The 27,469-nt window shown below is 36.4% G+C and overlaps 1 protein-coding gene across 1 annotated transcript in view; it reads left to right on the plus strand.

The window, feature by feature from the left end:
• The window catches only part of HSDL2 (hydroxysteroid dehydrogenase like 2), a 46,647-nt gene extending 19,422 nt beyond the window's left edge, over positions 1–27,225 (plus strand). The window contains exons 7-11 of the mRNA XM_016213746.2: positions 6,589–6,783; positions 8,511–8,582; positions 13,292–13,441; positions 16,139–16,267; positions 26,449–27,225. Of these exons, the coding sequence (XP_016069232.1) occupies positions 6,589–6,783; positions 8,511–8,582; positions 13,292–13,441; positions 16,139–16,267; positions 26,449–26,561 (659 nt within the window). The 3' untranslated portion in view covers positions 26,562–27,225. The remainder of the gene's footprint in view (positions 1–6,588; positions 6,784–8,510; positions 8,583–13,291; positions 13,442–16,138; positions 16,268–26,448) is intronic.
• The last annotated feature ends 244 nt before the right edge of the window (positions 27,226–27,469 follow it).

The raw sequence follows: 27,469 nt of genomic DNA on the forward strand, positions 1-27,469 counted from the left end.
ACATACAATACTGGCTTTAAGGAGGGTAAAGGAAACACAACCTTTTATTGATACCTTCCCCATATGTTTAAAGATAATGCTTGTGAAAAACCTTAACTTCTTCCATCTTATACCTAAGTGGCAATTCTATGCCAGAGAAGTGTGTTTAATGATAAAGAAAATACTTCATGGGAACCACTTTTTACTTCATTTTTAAGAATTTAACAGAACCTTTATTATACTAACAGAGAGCTTAGACATGTAAGTTAGTGTGGCTCCATTCGGAGGAAACTCCTTAGGAATCAATAGTGGTGTTTCTGCTCCAGGGACAGTGCCCTGCACATGGTGGTCACTCTAGTACTTAAGAATGAGTGGTAATTTTAGATTCCTAGAAAGAACCTTCATAGTCTGCATTATATTCCTTGGAACATATAGATGGCAATTGGAATATTTTCCACTTATTTGGGGGAAGAGGGGCTTCTGGAAAGGTGACTGTTGGAAGTCATGTCCTTGCTGCCCTCCCTTCCCAACCAGCAATGGACTCCCTTGAGTGGAGCAGGTATTGGGTGGCAGGCGCGCAGGACGAGCAAGGCATTGATTCTATAAGAGAGGTAAATGAGAAGCTTCTCATTTATAGCATAAAAAGTTGATTTCTGGAACTGCACAGAGATTGTGTTTTGAATTAAAATAATCATACAGTAGTTGAAGGATTGAATGGTCATGGTTAACCTGAATAAGTAGCCTCCAAGTTCAAGTGCGAGAGATGTCTCAGAGCAAAAAGGCCCCGAAGAAAAAGAAAAGCCCACCCGGGTGTGGCTCAGCGGTTGAATGTCGACCTAGGATCCAGGTGATCGGGGTTGGATTCCCAGTCAGGGCACATGCCCGGGTTTCGAGCTCGATCCCCAGTAAGGGTGATGCAGGAGGCAGCCAATCAATGACTCATCATTGATGTTTCTCTCTCTATCTCCCTCTCCTTTCCTCTCTCTGAATCAATAAAGATATATTTTAAAAAAGAAAAAGAAAAGAGACTTAGGGGACATCACAAGCACATACCAGGAGTCCAGGAGGAAGATAAAGAACAAACAGAGGACAGGCAATAACTGAACTAAGACTTAATGTGTAGATTCAGAGGCTTTCCAAGTTTAAATTTGAATTTGTGGGGGGAAAGATACCTGGGGGATCTCAGAACTTCAAGGATGAAAAGAAAATCTTACAGCCTTTCAGGAAGAATATATGTTACTTACAAAGGAAAAAACAGCAGATTGCAGATGCTTTGTCTGCAACACCAGAAGCTAGAAGGCAGTAGAATAACATCTGTAGATTACTGCTGGAAGGGACCCAGTCAAGATTACATTTATTGACAAGATGAAAGGAAGAGGTACGAGAAAAATCTTCTAGAAGAGCTTTTAATCAAACGAACGAATCAAAGAAGAGACTTTTCAAAACAGAGGGAAATGAAAAGAGGAAATAATGGCAAGCAAATGACCCTGTAATTTATAGGGTTAGATGTAAGTGAGTTACGATAGAATTACTGGGAATATGAAATCTAAGTACCAAGTAAGAACTTGATATAGAAGAGATATTATAAGAGAAAAATTTAAGATTAGTCTCTAATCAAAAGCACTAAACTATCTTTTTAAAAATGAAAAGGGGGAGGAAGAAATATGGAAGTGGTTGGATTCTCTAGGGCTTATGTGAGCATGAGAAGAGTGGGGAAGGGAAAGAGTAACAGTCAGATATTTTTAAAATTTTGTTTTTTCTGTTTGGTGCAGAAGTAAGGAAATGTTTTTAAATATTTGAATTACAGACAGCCCTAGCCAGTTTTCCTCAGTGGTTAGAGCGCCGGCCTGCAGACTGAAGGGTCCCGGGTTCGATTCTGACTAAGGGCACACACCTGGGTTGCAGGCTCGATCCCCGGCCCTGGCTGGAGCATATGCAGGAGGCAGCCAATCGATATCTCTCTCATATCGATGTCTCTCCCTCCCTCCCTCCCACTCTCTCTGAAAAGCAATGGGGAAAAGATCCTCTGGTAAGGATTAAAAAAATACACAAAAAACCCAAATTATAGACAACTACCTTTCTAAACATTATTATTCTAGTAATTTATGTGTAGATTCTCTTGGATTTCCTGTGTAGGTAATCATAGAAATCATATGTATTTCTTCCTTTCTAATTCTTTTACCCTCCGTTTCTTTTTTTTCTTTCTGCTTCGCTGTGCTCACCCTCTCCTGTCTCCTTCTCCCTGTCCTCTACCAGTAGATTTCTCTTTTTTTGAGAGCCCAAAAAAGGCTTTTAAAAATGTTCGTTGTTTATTTATAGTTTTATCGTAATTTGGCAACCCTTGAGAGTATCTAATTCATCATATTTCCAGAAGCAGACTAGTCCTATCTATTTTTATTAAATATATTCCTAGGCATTTTATGTTTTTATTCTTGTTTTCAATATATATTTTCCATTGTTTTCTAATTTATTATCAAAATGTCTATAAACACTACACATCTTTATCTTTTATGAAGGTACCAGAAATGGAACTCTCTTATTAATACTAAAAAATTGTCAGCAGATTCTCTTAGATTATTAAGATTGGAAATCTTACCACAAAAAGTGATAATATGTCTTGGTTCTTTTGGTATATGTTTAATTCCTTACCCATCCATTTTTTATTAAAATATCTAATACTTTTAGAACAATGTTGAGTAGTAACAATAATAGCAGGCATGTTTCTTGGCAATAATGAACTTTTATTTCATCATTAAGTGCAGGGTGGGGCAAAAGTAAGTTTATATTTGTGAGTACATGAAACACAGAGTTTATTCTTGTATTATTATTTAATTATTATATTATTTTCCATACAAACAACTGTAAACCTACTTTTGCCCCACCCTGTATATTCAGTTTCCTCCCTGTTTTTTTTAAACTGTTTTTTTACTTTTTTTACTTCAGTTCTTACATCCTTTTCTGCTACATGATGGTGTATTAATATTAAATTAAAAGTGGTAGTTAAAGCACTAAGGTCTTACTTGATTTGCTTGATGAGTTTCTGTCCAATAAGTGGATTTGGCAAATTGGTAACTTTCATACTGAACTACCATGATCTCTATGTGTAAGCTCTGTTATGCTTATTAATGTTGAAACTACTTTTTTATTGTATTTCAAACTTGGAACAATAAAGGAGAAATAGAACACATTGTTTCTTCCCTTAGTGGCTGAAAATTTGGCTTGGGCAAATAAATCATATAAATATAATACAATCAAAGAAGTAGTTTACCCAGGTACTCTTCAAATATGTGTACTCTTGATTGTAAAGTGTAAAAAGATTTCCTGATTAACTCAGCCTGCTTCTTTTCTTCTGTGATAACCTTTGGACTTTTGTACTCTTAGAATTACATTTTGTTTTAGTATTTTTCTTAACACAGTTAATTTGTCTTCCAGATTCTCAAGTAACCATACAATCTAGTTAGGGTAAAGAAAAGAAAGAATACATTTTTATTAAACATCCAAATGCTGTTAGTGTTTGAAATTACTCAGTTTCTGTATTGCCTGCATTGTTCTTGGTTGTGTGAGTTGCAGTAGTACCCCTCTGTGCTTAGTGTCCCCTTATATAAAATTAAGAATTAAAATAAATAACCTCTAAGGCCTTTATTACCTATTTTTTAGACCTTGTATTACAGAAAACTTCAAACATACGTACAAATGTACACAAGTAGAGAGAATAATGCACCATGTATTATTCAGCTTTAACCACTTTCACCATACGTTCAGTCTGGTTTCAGCAGCTCACATGCCTCCACCCCCTTCATCCTCACCTGAACCCCACTGGATTATTTTATTTATTTATTTATATATTTATTTATCCTCACCCAAGGATATTTTTTCCATTGCATTTCGGAGAGAGAGAAACATCAATTGGATGCCTCCCACACGCACCCTGACTGGGTATGCTATCGCGCCTGAAACTGAGGTACGTGCCCTTGACTAGAATCGAACCTGGGATCCTAAGGTCCTCAGGCCAATGCTCTAACCACTGAGCAAACTGGGTACCGCCCGACTGGATTATTTTATTATTATTTTTTCCCCACTGGATTATTTTAAAGCTAATCTAAGTTATACTATCGTTTCATCTGTATAGACTTCAGTATGTATGTTTAAAATATAAGGGCTCTTTAAAAAAAACCCTATAAAATCATTATCATAGCTAAAATTTATTAACTCTAATCCTTTAACATCATCAAATATTCAGTCAGTGCTCCAATTTCCTCAAGTGGCTCAGATGTTTTGTTTGCAGTGAATTTATTAAATCAGGATCTAAACAAGTTCCACACATTACATTTGTGTGCTATGTCTCTTAAATGTTTTTAATCTATAGCAGTTACATTTTTTTTCCCCCCTTGCCACTTATTTCTTGAAAAACCAGGTAATTTATCTTACAGGATTTCCAGCATTCTGGCTTTTCGTGATTCTTTCCATTGGGTCATTTAACGTATTCCTGTATTTACTAGGGACCTTTATATTGTTTATTCCCATTCTTCTTCCTACTGGCATTCTTTTATTTATTTTCATCACTCCACAAATACCTATCGGACAGTTACCATATGGTAGACACTGTGCGGGGTACCAGGGATACTTCTTGGGCCTTTATACCTAGTAGATGACTAGGTTGGTAGGAGTTGGCTGTTAAAAGGACATTTAACCCAGTATTTTTATGAAGTATTGTAGCCTTACGGGTTCTCTTGAACTGAACTGCCACATATGGCAGTGTGAAACGTATCCAGAGTTCTAGATAGGAACAGATGAGGGATTTCTTGTCATCTTTGCTTCCATCTGCTGTGCATTGGGTGAGGGGATTTCCTCAGCTCCAAGCAGCAGTGAGAGGTCTACTGGCCCCTGGTGTTGCAGCTGAGGAAACAAGGGGCTGTGGGTAAGGGTTTATGGAATGCGGGAGCATGTTGCTGATGTAACTCTTAGAAAAATTTAGCAGTTGCAACCAGCTCTCTAGTCGCCTTCTTTCTTTTCTTATAACTCCAAGAGTCAATTGTTAAAAATTCCTGTCTTTAATTTGACCAAGATTCCTTTACTTCCTGGCCCACTGTGGGATCAGAACCACGTTTTCTTGCTTCATTGTATCTCTTATGTTTCTGTATCAGACATAGTTCTTTTAAGATTTTCTGGAGAGTCATATTCTTTGCAATGGGGTAAAAGGTGAGAGTGAAAAAAAGTGCTTCTACAATATTTTTCAAACTACATACCAAGACTCAGTGGTGAGTCATGAAATAGAGTTAGTGAGGCATTAAATCAGTTTAGTGGATTGTGAAATTGATTTAGTAGGCAGCAGCCAGGATTTTGTGTTGTTTTGTTTTATTTCTAATGGAATAAAATAGAAAATATTAGAGAGTATTGCACATAGTAAGGGTCTGAATTGTTTTATTCACTTTTGTTTCATATATAAATGTTATATATGAATAAAATATGTTAGTGATTATATGTATGTATTATGTATTCTTAGTCACGTTGGTAAAAAGTGTTACTGTGGATCACAGTCAAAGACTTCAAAAGTTCACGCTGTACTGTGACTCCCAACTTCCTTTCCTTCTCAACCTCTGCCTCAAACATTGCTGTTACCAAAGTTAATAGATTGTGAGCGTCAGGCAGTTAGTTAGAAAGGAAGGTCTCCAAGATAACAAAGACCTAACATAGTATTTTCCCTCCTTATACCTCTGTTACGTTACCTGTTACTTTCTATTCATTCCTCTTCCAAACATTTTTATATCCCAGGCACAGTTCCCTGTACAATTTTTCATTATTCGTGTAACTTGTTAAGGGTCTACTGTGTACAGGACACTGGGAGGAACTAAGATGAATGCGGTGCAGTCCTTGCCCTCAGAGAGGTTACCGTCTGGTGCGCAGATGAAAGAATTTGCTGCCGTTGCACTTTGTCCTTTCTTTTCCCTCCCTGCCTCCACACCCCAAATCTTTAGTTGTTTGGGATCCTGGGGTAACAAAGTTAGAAAAACCGTAGTCTGACTCTAAAAATTTTATATTTTATTTATACAACAGATATTGAGCATCTGTTCTAGTTGCTTAAGATACATCATAGAACAAAACCGACAGGAATCTCTGTCCTTAAGGAACTACAGTCTCTATATTCTAGCAGAGAGGAACGAGAGACCATGAACTTAGGAAAGGAGCTCTGTACTTTGGAAACAGGAGACTGAGGCCCAAAGACGTTAAAGTGGCTTGCCAAAAATCGCATAGTTGGCATAAAAATCTCACCCACCCTACTTACGGCTCAGTGCTCACCCTGTTACACCTTACTGGCTTTCTTGACTCTCAAGAATGGTATGCAGATTCTTAAGTATTCTAAATCAGAAAAATCTAATTGAATGTCGCTGTGAGTCTCATGAAGGAGTTCTGTATAAGGCAGCGTTGTGTAGAGCAAGGAACATACGTTTTCTACCCAGGGGTGCCTGCCAGTGGAACATTTAGCAAATGCTTTAAGCTCTCTGGACCTCGTTTTTGTCACCTGAGAAATAAAGGGCTTGGCCGTCTTGCTTGTTACTTCGTAGCCCTGCTGTTTGCTTTGGAGTTACGATGTGTATGTTCTCTCCACAGCCATACACACTGCTGCTATGGATATGCTGGGAGGATCCGGGATTGAAAGCCAATGTAGAAAAGTTGACATCATTGCAGATGCTGCCTATTCCATTTTCAAAAAGCCTAAAAGTTTTACTGGCAACTTTATTATTGATGAAAATATCTTAAAAGAAGAAGGAATAAAAAATTTTGATATCTACGCAATTAAACCAGGTAATGTTTATTGTTTTTAAAAATAGTGACTTTTTTTCCACATTTTCTGCAAGGAACACACATCTTGTGTGTGTGTGTGTGTTTTTGTGATTCTGAAATTAATATGTTCTTTTAAATCTGTCCTCCCAATAAAGGGAAAAACGCGTACCAACACACCTTAAAGAAAAAAGGAAAAATAGAAGCGAGTGACAGTTTTTAAAGGGATGTACAGATACAGAAGGTCACAGCAGCTAGTAGCCATTTCCAAGCCTTGAAACGAAAAATGAAAATTAGTTTTTAAAGATGGTCTTAAAGTCACAGAGTAAAGAAAATCACACGTTCATTGATATGGTAATGAGATACAGTAGTGGGTTTTTCACAAAACCTTTTTAAGATTCTGGGCTTTTTCTGAAAGTGTGTCCCTTAGGTGCAGTCTCTTAGAGTAGCTTAATGGTAGATGGTGAAGGTGAGTGAAGGTCTGTCCAGTGTACAGGGGTATGATGTGAGGGGTTCTCAGCAGCCCCTCTTGTTCACAAATCATTCCTCCTCTCTGTGATTGCCGATGATGACGGTGATGATAATGCATTTCACTTTATGTACAAAATATAATACGTACTGAATAATAGACATATAGTCACTATTTGTGCTAAAGTACATTTTAAATATTAGTCATTAGGTTGAACGTTTATATTTGTATAATCCCTGTGTCTTCAGTTTGAACTGAATTGAATTAAATAGCTTTTTACAGTTTGATAAAGTATTTGTGTATACACTGTCTCGTTAACCTCATAGCAGTCCTGTGAGGGAAATAATATTGTTTAGTGATTAAGAACGTAGAGTTTGGGAAATGATGACTCAGGTTCAGATGCCAGCTTGGTTGCACTTTAGGTGTGTCACCCACTTCCTCTGAGCTTCACCTCCCTTATTGGTAGAACTAAGGGAACTATACCTTCCACACAGGATTTTTGTAAGAACTAAATATGTGTATAATGTGCTTGGCACAGTGCCTGGCATATGATATAATCACAGTATTCAGTAGTTAATATTTACAGTAGAAAAACAGGTTCAAAGAGATTAAGTCTTTAAGAGTAGTCAGCTAGTAAGTGGCAGAACCTGAACCAGATCCAGGTCTTCTTGGTCCTGGAACAAGATATTAAAGACATAGTGTCTGTATGCACAAAATTTTAAATTTGATTTAAATTGAAAATCCTATCAAGTGTTGAGAACTTAATATGATTAGGTACTATGATAAGTGTTAGGATAAAACAAACCCAGTGCATTCCTGCCCTCCAGTTTGTTTTTAATCTTCTGAGAGGGAGGAGCAGACAGACACAGACAGAGATGGGGGACAGGTCCTTCTTAATGAGGGATCCCCATCTCTCTGGGGCCAGGTAGGGGACAAGTCATAGGCACCTTGGAGGGATGTAGGATAGAAGGGTTGCATGGATAGATGAGAAGGGGGCAAAGTCTCCTGGGAGAACAGTTAAGGGCTTAACATGTGACTCTCTGGTTGGATGTGGCTGGATCTTAGGGATGAAACTTGCCGTAGGAGAAGAGCATAACTGGGTTGTGGGAAAGTATTTTAGCTTAGTGGTCAGGTAGTTTAACATTTCTCTTGAGAGTCTTCCCATTGCACCAGAATGATCCTTTTAATAAAAACAGGTATAGTGTTTATTAAACAGGTGGTAAAATCTTAATATATTGAAGTTGTTATAGTGACCTGATTACCGTTGGGGTCCTTTTTTCAGGCCATCCTTTGTTACCAGATTTCTTCCTGGATGAACACCCAGATACAGTTACCAAGAAAATGGAATCACATGGTAAGCTATGGGCCATATTTTATATAGGAAAATAAAGATACGTATTTTTTCCAAAATATAGACTTGGACATTCCTGTCTTCTGCTCTTAAATAATTTTTGTGATTTTAACTAGACAAGTAATGTGAAGTCAGTTAATTCTAACAAAGAAGGTTGTCTTTTTTTCCTCCCAGTAAGAAGTTCTTAACATCCTTTGATTTAACTTAAAAAGTTGTCTGGAAAAAAATCCCAACCCTTTTGAAGGTCTTATTTCTTTTCCATGGCACTGTCTAGGTATTTTGTGTTGATGTGTTTGTTATTTTATTTTGAGGGAAAATGTGTCACATCAAAGTACATCTGCCCTGTCACAGTTCAATTCCCAGTCAGGGCACTTGCTATTACGGGCTCGATCCCCAGTAAGGGGCAGCCTATCAATGACTCTCATCATTGATGTTTCTCTCTCGCCCTCCCCCTTCCTCTCTCTGAAATCAATGGGGGGAAAAAGGTATATCTAACATCATTCACAGTTGGTGCAATGTGACTACTTTATGGGAGAAATTAACTTCAGAGGAGGTTTTGGTTTTACTTTATTTGTTTTTGTAATTCAGAAACAACAGCCCCCTTGAATTGGTCCAGAGTTTACATGTTGGTCTTTGTGTTCTGGCATTATGCCACTGGCTTACCGAAAGATGTCAGAAGAAACACTCTTTAATGAAAACCCTTGAGAAGAATTTCTCTCATGGTTTATTAACAAGTATAGTTGTTCTTCTGAGCCCTTACTTTATTTTTATCTTATGAACACTGTATCTCCTGAGTGATACTGGGTTCTGTAGACGGCTGCTAGAAAATTTAAGAAAAATTTCCTTTATATATTTGGCGAACTTACAGAACCTTACCCCAATGCATTTTCATGCTGGACCTTTCTGGCTTAATCTTATCCTTTTTATCTTCATCTTTTATTTCTCCAAATTATCGGAGATAGTTTAAAAAAATTACATGGGAAAATTCTTTTGGATTATAGAAAATTTGAAAAATATAGAAAGGAAAAAAGTTAATCAAAATCCCACCACCCAGAGACCGCTCTTTTTAAAATTAATTTTTTTTTTTTTAATTTTAAAAATGAGACCTTCTTTTTGGTTGCCACATAGATGTATGAGAGTATGAAAACAAGACTGTCAGTCTATCTCAAAAAGGCCTTTTACAGAATGGCAGAAATTAGTTAGGGGGCTTATCAAAATCTAATAGAGTTTGGTCCTCTAATAGAGACAAGTCCAAAATCCTGATTTTTGTCTAGCACTCTAAGTTTGTATCTATTTTTTGGAGGAAGATTTACGTGAACTGAGCTCACTGAAATTCCAAATTCAAATAATAAGCACCACTCATTGATCACATATATTTATTTTGTTTTTCAACAAATATTTATTAGGCAGTTACTGTGTGCCAAACACTGTACTATGTACTTGCATGTATTGTCTCATTTAAAATACTTATGCTCCTACAACACAGTTATTATCCTCATTTTACATCTGAGATCACACAGCTGACAGGTGACAGAGTGAGGATTTAATTTCATCTTTCTCCAGTTCCAAAACCCATACCCTTAACCAGTAAACTTAAATTGCTTTCCTAACTCCTGAATACTTAAAGTCCTTTAAATTAATATCTCCCCACACCCCCCACACCCGGCCTGGCATGGCTCAGCGTTTGAGCATTGACCTAGGATCCAGGAGAACGAGGTTTGATTCCTGGTCAGGGCACATGCCCGGGTTGGGGGCTCGATCCCCAGCCGGGGGTGTGCGGGAGGCAGCCGATCAATGACTCTCTCATCATTGATGCTTCTCTCTCTCTTCCTCTCCCTTCCTCTCTCTGAAATCAATAAAGATATATTTAAAAAATATATATATATCCCCCCCGCTGCAGTAATCCAATTTGTTAATTTATAATGTGGAGTTGCCATCTTATGGACTAAATGTGTAGTTGCTGTGATCAGCCTGTTCTCTCCCTTTGGGCATAATTACACAGGGAACAGAATCATAGTCAGCAGGTTGTTTCACGGCCATGGAATCTGGACAAGAGGTTAGATAAGTAAAATGTACGATGAATGTTTATTGGCATCAGGCTTTCACGTGACTTTGCCTATGGGATCGGGATATGTCAGGTGCACTGACTGCAGTCCATACATCATCTCCCCACGAGAGACGCCCTCATTCTTTTGAGGTCGGAATCCTCAGGTTCCTTCGGCGAAAGCGCGTCTTGGCCACACAGTGCTGGAGAGAGCATTTACTTCTCTAGCTCTCTTTTCCCGGTTCGTCTGCTCCAGTCAACTGCAGTTCTACTTGACATTTTCTGTAGATATATTAATATATTCACATAGGTCATAGTCCAATATATCTGGCCTGGGATCTAACTTGTCTCTTTCAGGTGGTATTTTACATTAGTATCCAAATCCATATATGTTGACTTTACAATTTACCTCTCAGAGGTCAGTGTGTATCTCTCATTTCCAAAGGGGAAGAGAGGCTCACCTTTCCATTGCACCCACTCTTTAATAATCCTGTTAACATTTAATTGTGCCTTTTCTGGTATTTGTGCTATGTATATCTGTTTTATATAATTATGTATGTAATTATGTAATATAATATAAACTATGTCCATAATTCTAAAGTAATGCTTTTTTTTATATTAAGAGCAATACTGGCATTTCTTCATTGACATCCCCCTGCCAGTACATTTCAGGGGGTCCACTCATCATGTTCTTTTATTTTTTTTAACCTCCAGTTTCATTTTTTTAAGTTACAGTTTTAGTAGCTTCTGTTCTAGTTGTTCTGAATTCTCCTCAAAAACATATTCTTAGCCTGGCTACCCTTTCCCTTTTCCCTGTAGTTATCACCATCTTATTATTCTCATCTTTTGTTCTTTTCTTCTGCATTCTGGGAGACCTTTCCTGTATTACTGTTAAGATTTTTAACACTTTCATCTCTGTTCCATATTGCCTCTAATGTTCATTTTAATTTTGCTCTTGTGTTTTTTGTTTCTCATGTTTCCCATTTTCTTTTCATTTTACTCTGTTGTCTGTTCATCTCAGTTATATATGACTTTCTGTTTCATATAGTTTCCATGAGGAGGAATTCTTGTGGGTTTTACAGTAAATTATTTTTAGAGATGGACTTTTGCTGTTCAGAATAACCTTCCATTACCCTTGCACTGCGTTGTTCTTTCATAAGCATCGGATATTTTTTCCCCTGTTAATTCATAATCATATTAGCAGATATCTCAAGCGTTAGTGGAGTCAAATGATAGGGATGTGCAGGTTGCTTTTGGCTCCCCTCCCTGTCTATCTGGTGGAAATCCTTTCTCAGAGCTATAGTTTCTGTTGTGGTACCTATTAGGCATATAGCTAGTGCCTGTGTGCAAGGCTGACATGGGACCTTCTTTTACCTCCTCTGCTTTAAAACTACTCTCTTCAGCATGTCCTGATGCCAACCAGGGTCCTTCCCTTCCCTGTCTTCATCAGGATGGCATGTACTTGCCAGGGTGAACCACCAGGACCTCCCCTTCTGTCTGCTCCTCTGGTTTTGGGAGCTATGAGCTTTGAAATTGGATTTGAAACATAGAGGTGCTCTGGCTGGTGTGGCTCAGTTAGTTGGAGCATTGTCTTGTACACCAAAAGGTGGTGGGTTCGATTCCTGCTCAGGGCACATACCTGAGTTGTGGGTTCAATTCCCCGGTCAGGGCATGTGCGGGATGTTTCTCTTTCACATCGATGTTTCTCTCTCACACACTCTCTCTCAAAATCAATCAATAAATTTTTAAAATTGTTATAAAAGATAGCTACTTTAAATAGGAAAAAGAAGAAATATGAGGGCTTTCTTGAAAAGCAGCATTATAGAACAGAGGGATAGATTTTAGTCTAAGACCAGAGTGTGATCCAGTGGTTTAAAGATGTGAGAACCTTTCTTCTTTGTTCAGGTGAGCAGAGCTGTTCTTCCTTTGAGATCTTTTACAAGGCATAAAACACAAGCAGTCCTGTGTTTCGGAGGCTGACTTCGTCTACCTTAGAGTTATTGACCTTTCTTCCTACATCCTGACTGTAGATTGTGTGTCAGTCTAGATCATGTTTAGTATTTTTCTTAAAAAATTTTTTTTTTAACATTTTTATATTTATTTAGTGTGAAGTTAGGAGAGGCTGTGTTGGGGCTGCTAGCTACATGTCTTTTTTGTAAGTAATTGAAATGCTCTAAATGTATCTTTCCCATTAAAGCTCACATAGTTCCAGTCTACTGACTACTATCCCCAGTTCAGCGCTACTGATTACACAGTTGATGCCTCCATCTTTCCGACTCTGGTGTGTTCCTTTGTCATTTGGTTGTAGAACTCAGAGTGGATGAAAAAGGAGTGATTAATTATTACCCCTAAAACTCCAATAGTTTGTTTAGGTCCATTTATTAGAAATATTGTATAGTTTAGTAGTGGTTTGCTTTTTTTAAAACCTAACCCGAGACTCGGCCTTTTACTTGGAGAGTATAAACCATTTATTTACATTTAGAGTCATAATCGATGTGTTTGGCTCTTACTCCATTAGTTCGATATATGCTTTTAGGTGCCATTGAATGTATTTAAGGTTATGTTGGTCAGACAGGTCTAACTGGTCGCAAGCCTGTCCTGTTAATTCTGTGTGGGGCCTTATATTGCCTAGGCTTTAAAGTTATTTTTCATCAACAATATTTTGCAGGTGCTGTTCCACAGCTGAAAGAAGAAAAGTCGCAGCTATCATCAAAACCACCTTCTGGATCTGTGGAAGAAACGTTTAGAATTGTCAAGGACTCTCTCAGCGATGATGTAGTTAAAACAACTCAAGCGATTTATCAGTTTGAGCTCTCGGGTAAGGATTACATCTGGCAATCTGAGTCTTTTAGGAAACGAAGTAGGGTATTTCCCTTGAACGAAAATCAGCCTCCAGTTAATAATCACCTGTCTAGGTGGCTGTATCTGGAACCCTTACCCTAGAATGTAGACATTTCAGAATAACAAATAACTACTGATTTGTATTTTTGAATTAATATCAGTGTATATGGACACATATAAAATAAAATTTCATTACAGATACTTCCAGTGTTAAATAACTCCTTGGCATGTATAATTGAGAGAAAATCCTACTTAGAAGGGCATGTGGATCATGACAGTTAGTGTAACACAGTAATTTATCATCCACCATGGGCACCTTGCCATTTTTATGTTTGAGATTATTCAAGTCAGTTGGAATGTAGTCAGCTTTTTAAAACCTCTTAATATTTTTCTTTGTAGTATTAACACATGTTAACGACAGTTTTAAGAACTAGGTACTTCATTCTCACTGTATGCAGACTTTGACATTATCAGTTCTTTTATTTTTTGTCTCCTCTATTTTATCTTAATTCATCTGTACCTTCCTGTTTTTACTTCCTTTTCTGTCCTTCGAACATTGATTTAATGTCCATTGATTTAATCACTCTCTTGCCTGTATTCTAAACTTCTGGACCTTTTGTGCTTATGTCACCGTCTGCCAAAACCCTAGTCCTGCCTAAATCAAATTATCTGGCTGCCCCACAGTTGCATCCAGAGTGCTAAATCCTGCTGGAGAAACAAACAAACAAACAAACAAACAAAAATCACACCACCCAGTGAATCTGTACCAGTAGAAATTTATCAGTGTCCTTCCTCTGCTGGGGTCTAAGCAGCACCTCAGAATTCTGTGTTTCTGTGATCAGCTTACTGCCTTGTTTTCCACAGTGACTATTTTAAACCTTCTCAGTGTTCCTCAAATCTTCCATCTCTCCCTTCACCACTTCCCTGCCAGTTTCAGGGGATAATCCCATCTCTTCTTTCATGGAGATAATACAAGCCTATGGAGAAATTGCTTCAGCTTGCTTTCATCTGATATTAAATTAACCATTATAGGCATCATTCTCTCTTCTTCCCCTGCCAATACAACTGAACTCAACTCTAGATCAGTGCATCCCAAGCTTTAATGTTCATACTAATTACCTGGAATCAGGCTAAAATGCAGAATTTGATTCAGTAGGTAGATCTGAGGTGGGGTCTGAGTTCTGCATTTCTGACAGGAGATGACAGTACTGCAGTGCACGGGTCACACTTTGAGTAGCAAAGTTCTAAATTCCACTTGCTCTGGCCTCCTCAGGAACTTTGTGTTATTTATTATGCCCTCTCTTCCACGTGTTCGTCCTGCAGCCTCTTTCCCAAACGTATTTTATCTTTCTCAGTCTATTTGATGTCTTAAACAAACACAACAAAACACAATAAGCAAAACTTATTTTCATTTACAATTCACTCTGCTCTGGTATCATTTTTCTCCATTCCACTGAATTTGTTTTCACCAAGGTTCTTGGTGGCTTCTGTGTCACCGGTGCCCATTTGTCATTCTTACGTTCTCACAACTCTGCAACATTTGATGCTGTTGACCACTCTTTCATTCTGGAAATTCTCCCTTTCCTTGGCTTCTTTCATAATAGCTTTTGCTTTTCTTCTCTGTCTGTAATCATGCCTTCTCAGTCTCCTGTGTCATGCTTCTTTGTCCTTCAGGGACGTTCTTCAGGTCACTGTCTTTGCACTCGACAGACTTTCACTAGGAAACGCCAGCTCCTCACATGACTTCGATGACCATATGAACTGATTACTTATATATCTATATTTCTAGTCTAGTCAGACTTCATTTGACATACTCACTTGGCTCTTACAAAGATGCCTCAATTTGAAAATGTCCAAAGCAACTCGCCATTCCCAATAGATGCCTTTGGCACAACCTGTTAAATCTGCCCTTCTTTAGTCTTCTCTCAGTAAAAAACACACCAATATTTACCGTTCCCCAAGCCCCAAACTAAGTAAATCATTTGTATGCACCCTCCCCACTTTTTCCTCTTCATATTCAAACAGTTACCTAGTCCTGTGGTCCTGCTTTGAAATTATTTCTCAAATATGTCTACTTTTCTCTATTCCCACTGTCATGATCCTGATCTAGGCATATATCCTCAAGCTCCTGAATTATCCCACACCATCTTAACTAGTCTTCTGAATTCCTTTTATCCCTCTCAAATATATTCTCTACACTGTTGTTAAGGTGATCTATTTAAAATACATGTCTGTGTCACTCCACAGCATATCCCTTAGGATGAAGTCAATGAATACATATGTTACATGGCTCACTGCTCTCATTTGCCTGCTTTATGAGCTCATCTGATGCCACTATCCACTCTCTACCTTCTGGTCCTACTATTTTCAGTTCCTTATCAAGCTAATTTTTACTTAACTTTTAAATCTCAGCCTCAGTTGTGATTTTCTGACTCCACATCACCCTCCAATTCCTCTTTTGTAAGAACCATATTATTGCAGAGTCTTCGGAGCCTACTCTAGTGCCTGGCACATAATAAATACTTAATAAATATTTGCTGAAATTGACAGAGGCCTGGGGATTTTAACCTGGGAAACAGCAGTATGTAAGATTATTCTAACTGTAGCAGTTATTAAGTTTAAGAAGAACAGGGCTTCTTTGTCATTTATTTCTATATCTTTATTTTCTGTGTAGGTGAAGATGGTGGAACATGGTTTCTCGATCTTAAAAACAAGAGCGGGAATGCTGGATATGGACAGCCATCTGATCAGGCAGATGTGGTGATGAGTATGTCTACTGATGATTTTGTAAAAATGTTTTCAGGTGAGTTTTCAATTTCATTAATTTATCTATAAATCAACAAACAACAAGTACATTGCTAGTGGGATTGCAGATTGGTACAGCCACTATGGAAAATAGTACGGAGGTTCCTCAAAACATTAAAAATAGAACTACTTCATGACCCAGCAATTTCACTTCTGGGTATTTATCCAAAGAAATCCAAAATGCTCATTTGGAAAGATATATACATCCTTAGTGTTCATTGCGGCATTATTTACAATGGCCAAGGTATGAAAGCAACCTAAGTGCCCATCAGTGGACAAGTGGATAAAAAAGATATGTTACATATATGTGATGGAATATTACTCAGCCCTAAAGAATGAAACCTTACCATTTGCAGCAACATGGACCAAGAGAGTATTGTGCTAAGTGAAATAAGTCAGAGAAAGACAAATATTGTATTATTTCACTTATATGTAGGATCTAAAGAACAAAATAAAGGAACAGACAAAAATAAAACAGATTCATAGATACAGAGAAAAAACTGATGATTGCCAGATGGGAGGGGCTTGGGGAGCTGGGTGAAAAAGGTGAAGGGATTAAGAAGTACACATTGGTAGTTACAAAGTTGTCATGGGGATGTAAAGTACAGCATAGGGAAGATAATAATATTGTAATAACTATGTATGGTGCCAGGTGGTTACTAGACTTATTGGGGGATCACTTTGTAAATTATAGAAATGTCTAACTACTGTGCTATACATCTGAAACTAATTTAAAATAATGTTGAATGTCAACTATAATTGAAAAAGTTTTTTAAAAAGCGCATCTTGGGAAGTAATTACTGTTACTTCTATTGCCCCTTCTACTTTAACCAACAAATGGGGAGTAGATGTCAGAATTTCCTTTTTGTACTACTTATAATTAATAAGATAATGTTGGGAACAGAGACAGAGTTCAGAAGGACTCCTAGGTGGACTTCATTTCTACTAGTTGGACTAAGATATCATTTCCAGCAACACCTGAGTCACCAGAAGTGCTTGACTCAGCTGCAGCTCATTTATTGAGAGCGAGGTTGTGCCTCAATGGTGCCAGCTATTGTAGTAGAAAATAGCCGCCCTCTCCCGTGGCCCAGTGGCCCTGATTTCTGTGGCATCCCTGACCAAGAGAACCTTTTGCATAATTTTCTATTCTGCCCATGTACATCTAACTGTCCCTGAAAAACTTTTAGGGTAATTTTCTTTTAATTTTCTACTCTTGGAACAGTACTCCAAATGGTAAGTTAATTAACATATGTATTTATTAGAAGCAGCATTAACATTATAACATTCTAATCTAAAGATTCTTTCATTTAATAAATTAGGTTATTCATTCCATGCTCTGTTTTAATCTTCATAAAATGAAGATCTCAGTGTATTCTGTGCCCTGTAGGTCTTGCCTTCCAATTCTAATCCAGGATGCTAATGGCCTACATACTATCTGAGCTAATCTCTGTATGATGTTACTAATTAATGATTGAGTCTCTTCAACTTCTCTAGTAGTGTTAAATATTCATGGTGCAAAAATTTAAAAATATATAAGAAAAAATGAGATAGGTAAAATTATTCTTTATCACACTACAGAGAGATGACCATCAGTCGATTTTGGTTTATAGTTGTATATATTTCTGTGAATGTATATAAATATATACATGTGCTTATAAGAACAGTATTACAGCATTACTGCTGTTTGGTAATCTTTTACACTTAGTACATTATAACATCTTTCAGTGTTAATGAATAGTTATCTCTTTAATTATTTTCAATAGTTTTTAAGTGTTTGTTTAGTGTTAAAACAACTGTTTCCTTATAAAGCTAAACACTGTTTTGGACATAACAGATGCTCAATAAATGTTTGGTAAATTTGAATCTTATATGTAATTTTTTTAACTTAATGACCATTTAAAATAAAAACTTGTCATCTTCTACACAGAAATAACAATAATTATGGTGAATATTTATTAAATGATTACTGTGAGTTAAGCAATACTTAAAAGAGTGCTTTGAAGTTTCAAGAGTTAAATAATAAATCCAAGGTCACATAGTGAATTGAGAAAATGTTGGAGTTAGGATTTGAATCCAAGCCCAAGCTTGTGCTCTTAATCATGATGCTATTCTGTCCTCTAAAGGTGAAGTAATCAAGTTACTTCTTTAATTTATATTTTATTTATGTATCATAAGCTTGTAATAATGGTCCTTCCATTTATATCTTTCTGTGGATATGCTTTCTGTTTCCTGGATTGACTAGGGGAGATTGGTCAGCAATAGTTTAGATTGGGAGTGAGTTTGCTTCTGCTTATTTCCTTTCGTTTTTACTTCATCTACCTTCTTTTCAATGGGCACAATATAGACTTTATAATCCTAAGCATTCTCTTTTAAGAAACCAATAGCCATTTCTATGGCCTAATTTGCATAGTGGATACAGTATAAATATAAAAACTGAAAGCAACTAATGATTAACTAATCAAAACCTCTCCTTTTTGCCAGTAGAGGCCACTGTATGGTAAAGCATTGTGATAGCAAATAAATTATACAAGATTACCTGATTAATATATTGGGAGGAGGGATTCTATATAGGATATTGTGCTTACTAGCTGTTTTTTATGTTGTTTTTTGTTTTAAATTTATTGGTGAAGGAATTATAGATGTCTGCCCTTTTTCCCCATTGATCTCCCCCCACCCACCCCTACTAGCTGTTTTTTTAAGTCATTTCAAAATAGTATTATTGAGGAATAATTCACATACCATGACATTCACCCACACTATACATGTACATGGTTTTTAGTAAATTTGTAGAGTTGTACAGCCATCACTTATAATTCAGTTTGAGAATATTTCCATCACCCCCCCTCCCCCACTGCTGCCGCCAATTCTCTCATGTCTCTTTGCAATCAGTCTGCATTTTCACTCCGCAGCCAGCCAAACGCTAATTTACTTTCTATCTCTACAGATTTGCTGTTTGTGGACATTTCATATAAATGAAATCAAGCAGTATATATAATGTTTTGTACCTGGCTCCTTTCACTTAGCATAAGGCTTTTGAGATTCATCCATCTATATTGTAGCATGTATCAATAGTTCAGTTCCTTTTTATTGCTGAATAGTAATCCATTATATGGATATGCCACATATTATTTTTATCTACCTAGCAGCTGGAAGACATTTGGATTGTGTCAGATTTTTGATTATATGAATAATGCTGCTATGAATATTCTCATACATGTATTTGTGTGGATGTATATTTTCATTTTTCTTGGGTAGATTCCTAAGAGTGGAATTTATGGGTCATATGGTAAGTTAACATGTAACTTTTTAAGAAATTGCCAAACTTTACTAAAGTGGCTGCAGGAATTCTACATTTCCAGCAGGAATATATGAAGTTTCTAATTTTTCAAATCCTCACCAACACTTATTAGTATCTTTTTTTACAGCTTTATTGACAGATGAAAACTATATATTTAAGGTATACAACATGATTTGATATACATATACATTGTGAACTTACTAAAATCAGCTCATTAACACATCCATCACCTCACATAGTTATTTTTGTGTGATGAGAATACTTAAGATCTACTCTCAGCAAATTTCAAATACACAGTATCCTTATCTATAGTCAACATGCCACACATTAGATCCCCTGAACTTACTTGTCTTCTAACTGAAGGCTTGTACCCTTTGACCAATATCTCCCCATTTCTCCCACCCCCCAACCTCTGGCAACCACCATTCTACTCTCTGCTTCTGTGCATTCAACATTTTTCCAGATACAAGAAATCATATAGTATTTGTCTTTGTGTGACTGGCTTATTTTATGCAGCATAAGGCCCTCCAGGTTCATCCATGTTGTCACAAATGGCAATGTCTATCATTATAGCCATTCTAGTAGGTGTGTGGTGGTATCTCATTATAGTTTTAATCTCTATTTCCTTAATGACTAATGATGTTGAGCATCTTTCCATGTGCTTAATAGCTATTTATATTTGATGAACTGTTTATTTAGATCTCTTGCTTGCCTTTAAATTGACTTGTCTTTTTATTAAGTTGTAAGAGTTCTTTATAAATTCTAGATGCATGTCGTTTTGCAAATATTATCTCCCAGTCTGTGGCTTATCTTTTCATTTTCATAATGGTGCTCTTTGAATTACAGAAGTTTTTAGTTTTAATAAAGTCTAATCTATCATCTTTTATGGTTCATGCTTTTTCCTCTATTTCATTCTTATTTATGCTATTGTGATTGAAATTATTATCTTAATTTTATTTTTGAATTGTTTGTTGCTAGTACACATAAATACAGTTAATTCTTGTGTGTTGGTTTTGTATCCTGTGAATTAGCTAGTGAAGACATTTAGGCTTGGGATTTTTGTGGGAAAATTTTTAATTACTCATTCAATTTATTGTTATATGATAATTAATAGCTTTTATTTTTAAGCAGCTTTATTGAGATATAATTCACAAACCATACAAAGTGTACAGTTAATAGTTCTTAGCATATTCACAGATACTTGCAACCATTAGCACAGATGCTTTGAGAACATTTTCTCACCTCTAAACAAAATCCCGTACCCATTAGCTATTAGCTCATCTCCCCCATCTACCTGCCTCCAGTCCTAAGCGACCACTACTCTACTTTTGTCTCTATACATTTCCCTATTCTGGACTTTCATATGAATAGAATCATACAGTATGTGACTGGCTTCTTTCAGGGTGTTTCTTCTTTAGCATGTTTTCAAGTTTCATTCTTGATGTAGCATATATCAGTACTTCATTCCCTTTTATAAAAAATGGAGATGAAATTCACATAACATACTATTAACTATTTTAAAGTGTAAAATTCAGTGGCATTTAATTTAGTCCATTTACAATGCTATCAACCACCATCTTTAGTTTCAAAAATTTTATCACCCCAAAACTCCCCATACCATTTAAGTATCACTCCCCATTCCAGCCTCCACTATCCCCTAGCAACCACTAATATGCTTTCTATCTATCTATATAGATTTTCCAGTTTGGGATAGTTTATATAAATGGAATCATACAATATGTGATTTGTGTGTGTGTGTGTGACTCCTTTCATTTATCCTAAAGTTTTCAAGGTTAATCCAAGTTGTAGCATGTATCAATATTTCATTTCTTATGAGTTAATATTTTGTCGTATGGACATACCATAGCTTATTTGTTCACCTGGTGATGGTTGTTTGGCTGTTATGAATAATGCTGCTGTAAACATTTGTGTCCAAGCTTCTGTGTGGACGTATATTTTCATTTCTCTTATATTGCTGGGTCATGTGGTAATTCTATTTTTAACTCTGAAGAACTATTAAACTATTTTCTATAACAGCTGTGCCACTTATTCCTACTAGCAGTATATGAGGGTTTCTATTTCTCTGTATCCTTACTCTCACCAACACTCATTCTTTTAGTTTTTTGTGTTTTTTTTTATAGCAATCTTAGTAAGTGTGAAGTGATATCTCATTGTGGTTTTGTTTTGCATTTTCCTAATGACTAATGATGTTCATCATAATTTCATGTGCTTATTGGTCATATGTATATCTTCCTTGAAGACATGTTTCTTCAGGTCCTTTGCCTATTTTAATTGAGGTGTGTGGGTTGTTTTTGTTTGTTTGTTGTTGTTTTTGAGTTTTAAGAATTCTTTATATATTGCAGATACAAAGAAGGTATACAGCGTGATGATTATATACCTTGTTGGGTATATAATTTGAAAATATGTTCTCTCAGTTCTTGTGGGTTGTCTTTTCACTTTTTTGATGATATATTTTGAAACAAATGATTTTAATTCTGATGACCAATTTATCTGTTTTTTCTTCTTTTGATGCTTGTGCTTCTGCTATCAGATCTAAGAATCTTTTATCAAATTCAAGTTTTGGTGATTTACCCTTATGTTTTTGTGTAGGAGTGTTTAATTTTAGCTCTTATAATTAGGTATCTGACCCATATTGAGTTAATGTTGTCTATGGTGTGACGTAAGGGTCCACCTTCATTTGTCCCAGACCACTTGTTGAATAAGTTATTCTTTCTCCATTGAATGGTCTTGGCAACCTTGTTAAAGAGCAGTTGACCATACATGTATAGATTTAGTTAAACCCATAAATATATGGGTATAGTTAAACATAAAGTTACCATAGACCCAGCATTTATACTCCTACATACGCAGAAGAATTGAAAATACTCAAACAAATACATGTATACGCATGTTCATAGTAGCACTATGCACAATAGCCAAAATGTGAAAAAAAACAAAATCCCACCAACAGATGAATGGATAAACAAATTATTATATATAAGCAAATTATTTATTATATAAGATGAAATATTATTCAACCATAAAAATAAATGAAGTACTATTTCATGGTACAACATGAGTGAACCTTGAAAACATGTTAAGTGAAAGAAGTCGTACACAAAAGATCACATATTTTATGAATCCATTTATATGAAAAACTAGAATAGGTAAATCCATGGAAAGCTGGTTGGTTGCCTCCAGGGTCCAGAGGGAGGGGGAACTGCTAATGCGTAAAGGGTACAGGGTTTCCTTTTGGGTAATGAAGTGCTTGGGGACTAGACAGAGGTAGTGGTTACACAACATTGTGACTATACTTAAATGCTATTGAATTGTTCGCTTTAAAATGGTCAATTTTATGTCATGTAAATATCACCTCCATTTTTAAAAGTACATATATTTAAAAAGTGTTTTGGGCCTTTCCCTCTTCCACTCCCCAGAGGTCATCTGTTTTCAGGTCTTTTTGGTATTTCTTTTTATAGGTAACTCTACATTTTTCACTGTTTTCACATTTCTCAGTGTTACATTTATAGTACTTACACTAATTTCTTTAGATTCACTAATCTAAAGACTGATAGGTAAGATTTAAGTTCTTTTATGGCACCTTGATTCTGCTTCACCTCCCCCTTTCTTATCATCCCAATTTGTTTTACAATTTTTGCTTAAATTAATACTGTGTTTAAATAATTATTATTCTGGCATAGTTTGCTGCTGAGTATACTATTATTGTGTTTCCCCTCAGAGAGAACTTTTATTTTTCCTGGACATAAATAATTGCCCTATTTTTTCCCATTAGAATACTGATAAAGAAACTAAGCAAAATCTTCCTACACTTTTCTCATAACCTCTTGATACAATTATCTACTCTGCCAAATGTGTCAAATTACCTGTCAGTCTACTTTTTTCCTGGAGCCCTTTGTCTTCTTGTTACAATCTGAACAGATAACTCATTATAATAGCCTGTTACGCAGCTGTGATCCTAGAAATTTCTTTAACTCTCTCCTGCATTGAATATCCTGTTTCTGTATCCCATGTCCTCTCTCTTGCTTTGCTTCCTCCTTTTGGTGGCATACATTCTCCAGTAGTTTCATGAGAAAGGATACAAAAGGAGGAGTTTTAATGATTGTCTAAAACTACTTGTATTCTACCAACACATTGATTATTTGGCAGGATAGAGATATCTGGGTTGAAATTAACTTCCCTCAGAATTTTGAAAGCATTGCTCCATCTTCTAAGATTACTACTGAGAATTTGATACTATTATTCTTCTTAATCTTTTGTATCTTACCCCCCCCCTCCCCTTTTGGAAAGCTTCAGAATCAAAATGATCTCTTTCTCTGTAGTGTTCTGAAATTTCACAATGAATCAAGGTGGTGTGGTCTTTTCTTCTTTCATTTCCTGAGTATTTTGATGGGCCTCTAGGAATGAATCTTATGTTATTTCTTTGATAGTCCTTTTGGTTTTCTCAGTTCTCACTTTTTGGAGAAAACATTACATCTCTGGTTTAATCATCTTATTTTTAGGAGATTGACTCACCTTATTCTTTTGTTTTAAGGTGTAGTTTTTCCTTCTATTACTTTTTTTTTTTTTTAAATAGTAAGGAGAGACTTTATTTGAAAAAATTATTGGGGTGAGGGTTGGAGAGAGGCTTTTACAATAGTGGGTCTCAAGACTGTTGCAATAGAGAGACCAAAATTAGTGTTTGTAACTGCTATGACCAGGGATCTGCAGGTGTATCCTTTCTACTGTATTTTTTAAAAATATTTTTTATTGATTTTTAGAGAGAGAGAAAGGGAGAGGGGGAGAGAGAGAGAAACATCTATGTGAGAGAGAAACATTGATCTGTTGCCTCCTACACACCCCCTACTAGGGATCTAGCCTGAAACCCTGGCCTGTGCCCTGATCTGGAATCCAACTGGCAACCTTTCAGTGCACCGGACAACGCCCAGCCAAAGGAGCCACACCAGCCAGGGCTGTATTTTAATACTGTCGACCAGATTTTAATTTCCAGGAGCTCACTCTTTGTTTTCTCCCTCCCTCCCTCTCTCCCTCCCTCCCTCCCTTTCTTCCCCCCTCCCTCCCTCCCTCCCTCCCTCCCTCCCTCCCTCCCTCCCTCCCTCCCTTCCTTCCTTCCTTCCTTCCTTCCTTCCTTCCTTCCTTCCTTCCTTCCTTCCTCCTTCTCCCTTCCCTTGCCTTCCCTTGCCTTCCTTTGCCTTCCCTTGCCTTCCCTTCCCTTTCTTTCTTCTCTTACTTCCCCTTCCTCCCCCCCCCTCACTCTCCCAGTCCATTCCCCTTCTTCTGCTTCTCCCGGGCCCTGTTCCTCTCCTTCCTCTCCCTCCCCCATCCCTTGTCGTCCTGTTCTCTTTTTCTCTTTCCTGTTCTTCTCCTCTCCCCCCTTCCTCCTCTAGCATCCTGTTCTTGCTACACTGGTGTTACATCTTTTATTATCAATGAGGACATGAATTACGGAATGTACTTGTTGTTCAGTTACCTTGTTTCAGTTTTCTTCTGTGCTACATTCTGTTTCCTCCAAATTGCTTTTATTTGGTTTTGTTTTGGGGTGCTTGGTTTTTTGTCTCCATCTGATGTCCATTCATCTTTATAGGCAAGGCTGTATAGCTGATTGGAAGCTCTATATGCATGAGGAGACTGGTGGGCTTGTGAACTTCACTGGTGGGCTTCACTGTAGAGTGACAAGAGCAGGGAGCCAGTTTTTTGGCTGCAGGGTACCCAAGTATTAGTGTTTGTAAGTTCTTGGAGGGGCTGTTCTGTTCCTTTAAAGAATAAAGATCTTCCAGTATCTTCCATGTTATTTACAAATTATCTTTTAATCTATTATTTGTGAATTTAGGTATTTTAACATCACATTTCCTTGGACTAGTGCACAGCTCAGTTTATTCATTAAAGTGAAAGAACTGGACTTGATCCTTTCTGTCCATAGCCACTCTATAAATGCTCTGATACAACTCCTACACAGAGTCATTTAAGGTATTTAGTATCTCAGTATATGTACAATATATTAACCCACACATTTTTTCTACAAACAGCCTGTACGTGGCCCAGTGAAAGTTTACTAATGCACCAGATACTGTACCCTCTGGAGATATGACCTATATATAAATTGGCACAATATAGCTCAAACTATAAATGAGAATCAGACACATCTGGCTTTGAATTACAGCACCATCATTTACAAGCTGTGACCTTCAGAAAGTCAAAATCCTCTTTGAGCCTCTGTTTCCTCATTAATTCCTCTGTGTGTCAGACTCTATACTAGCACTAGAATGAGAGTTGCAAATAAAAACAAAGTTTCTTCCCTTGGCGAGCTTCTATATATTATATGTTGTTATTAGCTATAATTATGTTTTAAAGCTCACGTTTTATATCCTAGCATTTCTGTGGTTAAAATAATGCTAACATACACTTTTGTGTCCATACCTATACTTCTAATGATCATTTCTTAGGAATATTATATGCACTTAGATTTTAAAAAATCTAAACTTGAAATGTTAGAAGTTTAATGAACTATAATAGAGTGGAACATTAACTAAAATAGATAGTATTTGTTTACCTCAACTAATTTAAGGGCCATGTATCCTTGAGAGTACTGCAATGAGTATATAAATGTTGCATCTTCAGCTTTTTGCTGTAATCTTTTGCTGATTGTTGTTTTCACATTATCTCTTGTATTATAAGATGTTGTTAACATCTAAGTCTATGAATTGGGTTTCCCAGGATACTGATTTTAAAAATGCTGTAATAGAAATTTCTGTGCTTCACAGATTTATAGAACTCAAGATTCTTTTTATCATGCATGTTCTTGAAGCAATATGTCCCTAAGGGTACTAATGGATGCTTTTCCCTCTTTCAATTTCTCGTTTTAGGGAAACTAAAACCAACAATGGCATTCATGTCAGGAAAATTGAAGATTAAAGGAAACATGGCACTAGCAATCAAATTGGAGAAGCTAATGAGTCAGATGCAGGCCAAGCTGTGAAGGAAAGGAAAAAAATATGTCGACCTCTAAGCTCAAAAAGTAAAAGGGTTCAACAGTTAAAATCTAATGTTTGTTTTCTTCCTTATTGTATTATAAGGATATGCATGTTTATTCTGGAAGAAATAGAATTTCTATATCTATAAGACTTGAAATTATAATTAAAACAGCTAGTAAAAACTTAACCTTAATTAAGTACAATTCTAAGACATTCTTTTTTATATTTTGTGAGTTTTGCCCTCTGAGCATTATAAACCATTTACCATCTTCTTTTAGGAAAAGTATTATGAGCAGCTAATCAGGGTCAAGCAGTAAAGTAACATTAGCTCTTTTTAAAGCTTTTCCCCATGAAAAATATGGCTAGTCAGTTCTAAAATTTTTAATTTGGGGTTGTATACCAATGAAAATCTTAATGATATTTTAGATTTTTATATACTTACTTTAAAGAAGATAGTCTATAATACAATTTCATAGGAATCACATAATAAACTACTTAATAAATTCTATTTTGAAGAGTAATGAAACAAAAACAGTTTTTCATTCTGTTAACTAGCTTTCCAGGCATGTCATCTATAGGAAAATAATATTAATGTAATTCAACTAATATGTATCCTATTTTAAATTATGTAAAAATGTCCTAAAATAAAATAATCTCTTCCCAGAAGTATGCACTTGGTAACAGTGTTTTGAAATGAGAACATTAAAATAGATGGTTGTTACAGGCTTAAATATCTGCCCTCTCTCCCCCCAATTTTTCTGTTGAAGTCCTAACTTCTGGTACCTCAGAATGTGACTGTATTAGGAAATAAAGCCTTTAAAAGAGATGGTTAAGTGAAAATGAGACTTTTAAGGTGGGATCTAAACCAGTCTGACTGATGTCCTTATAAGAAGAGGAAATATGGGCACAAAAG

The sequence above is a fragment of the Miniopterus natalensis genome, chromosome 12 (genome assembly GCF_054644295.1).
Source record: "Miniopterus natalensis isolate mMinNat1 chromosome 12, mMinNat1.hap1, whole genome shotgun sequence".
Lineage (NCBI taxonomy): Eukaryota > Metazoa > Chordata > Mammalia > Chiroptera > Miniopteridae > Miniopterus > Miniopterus natalensis.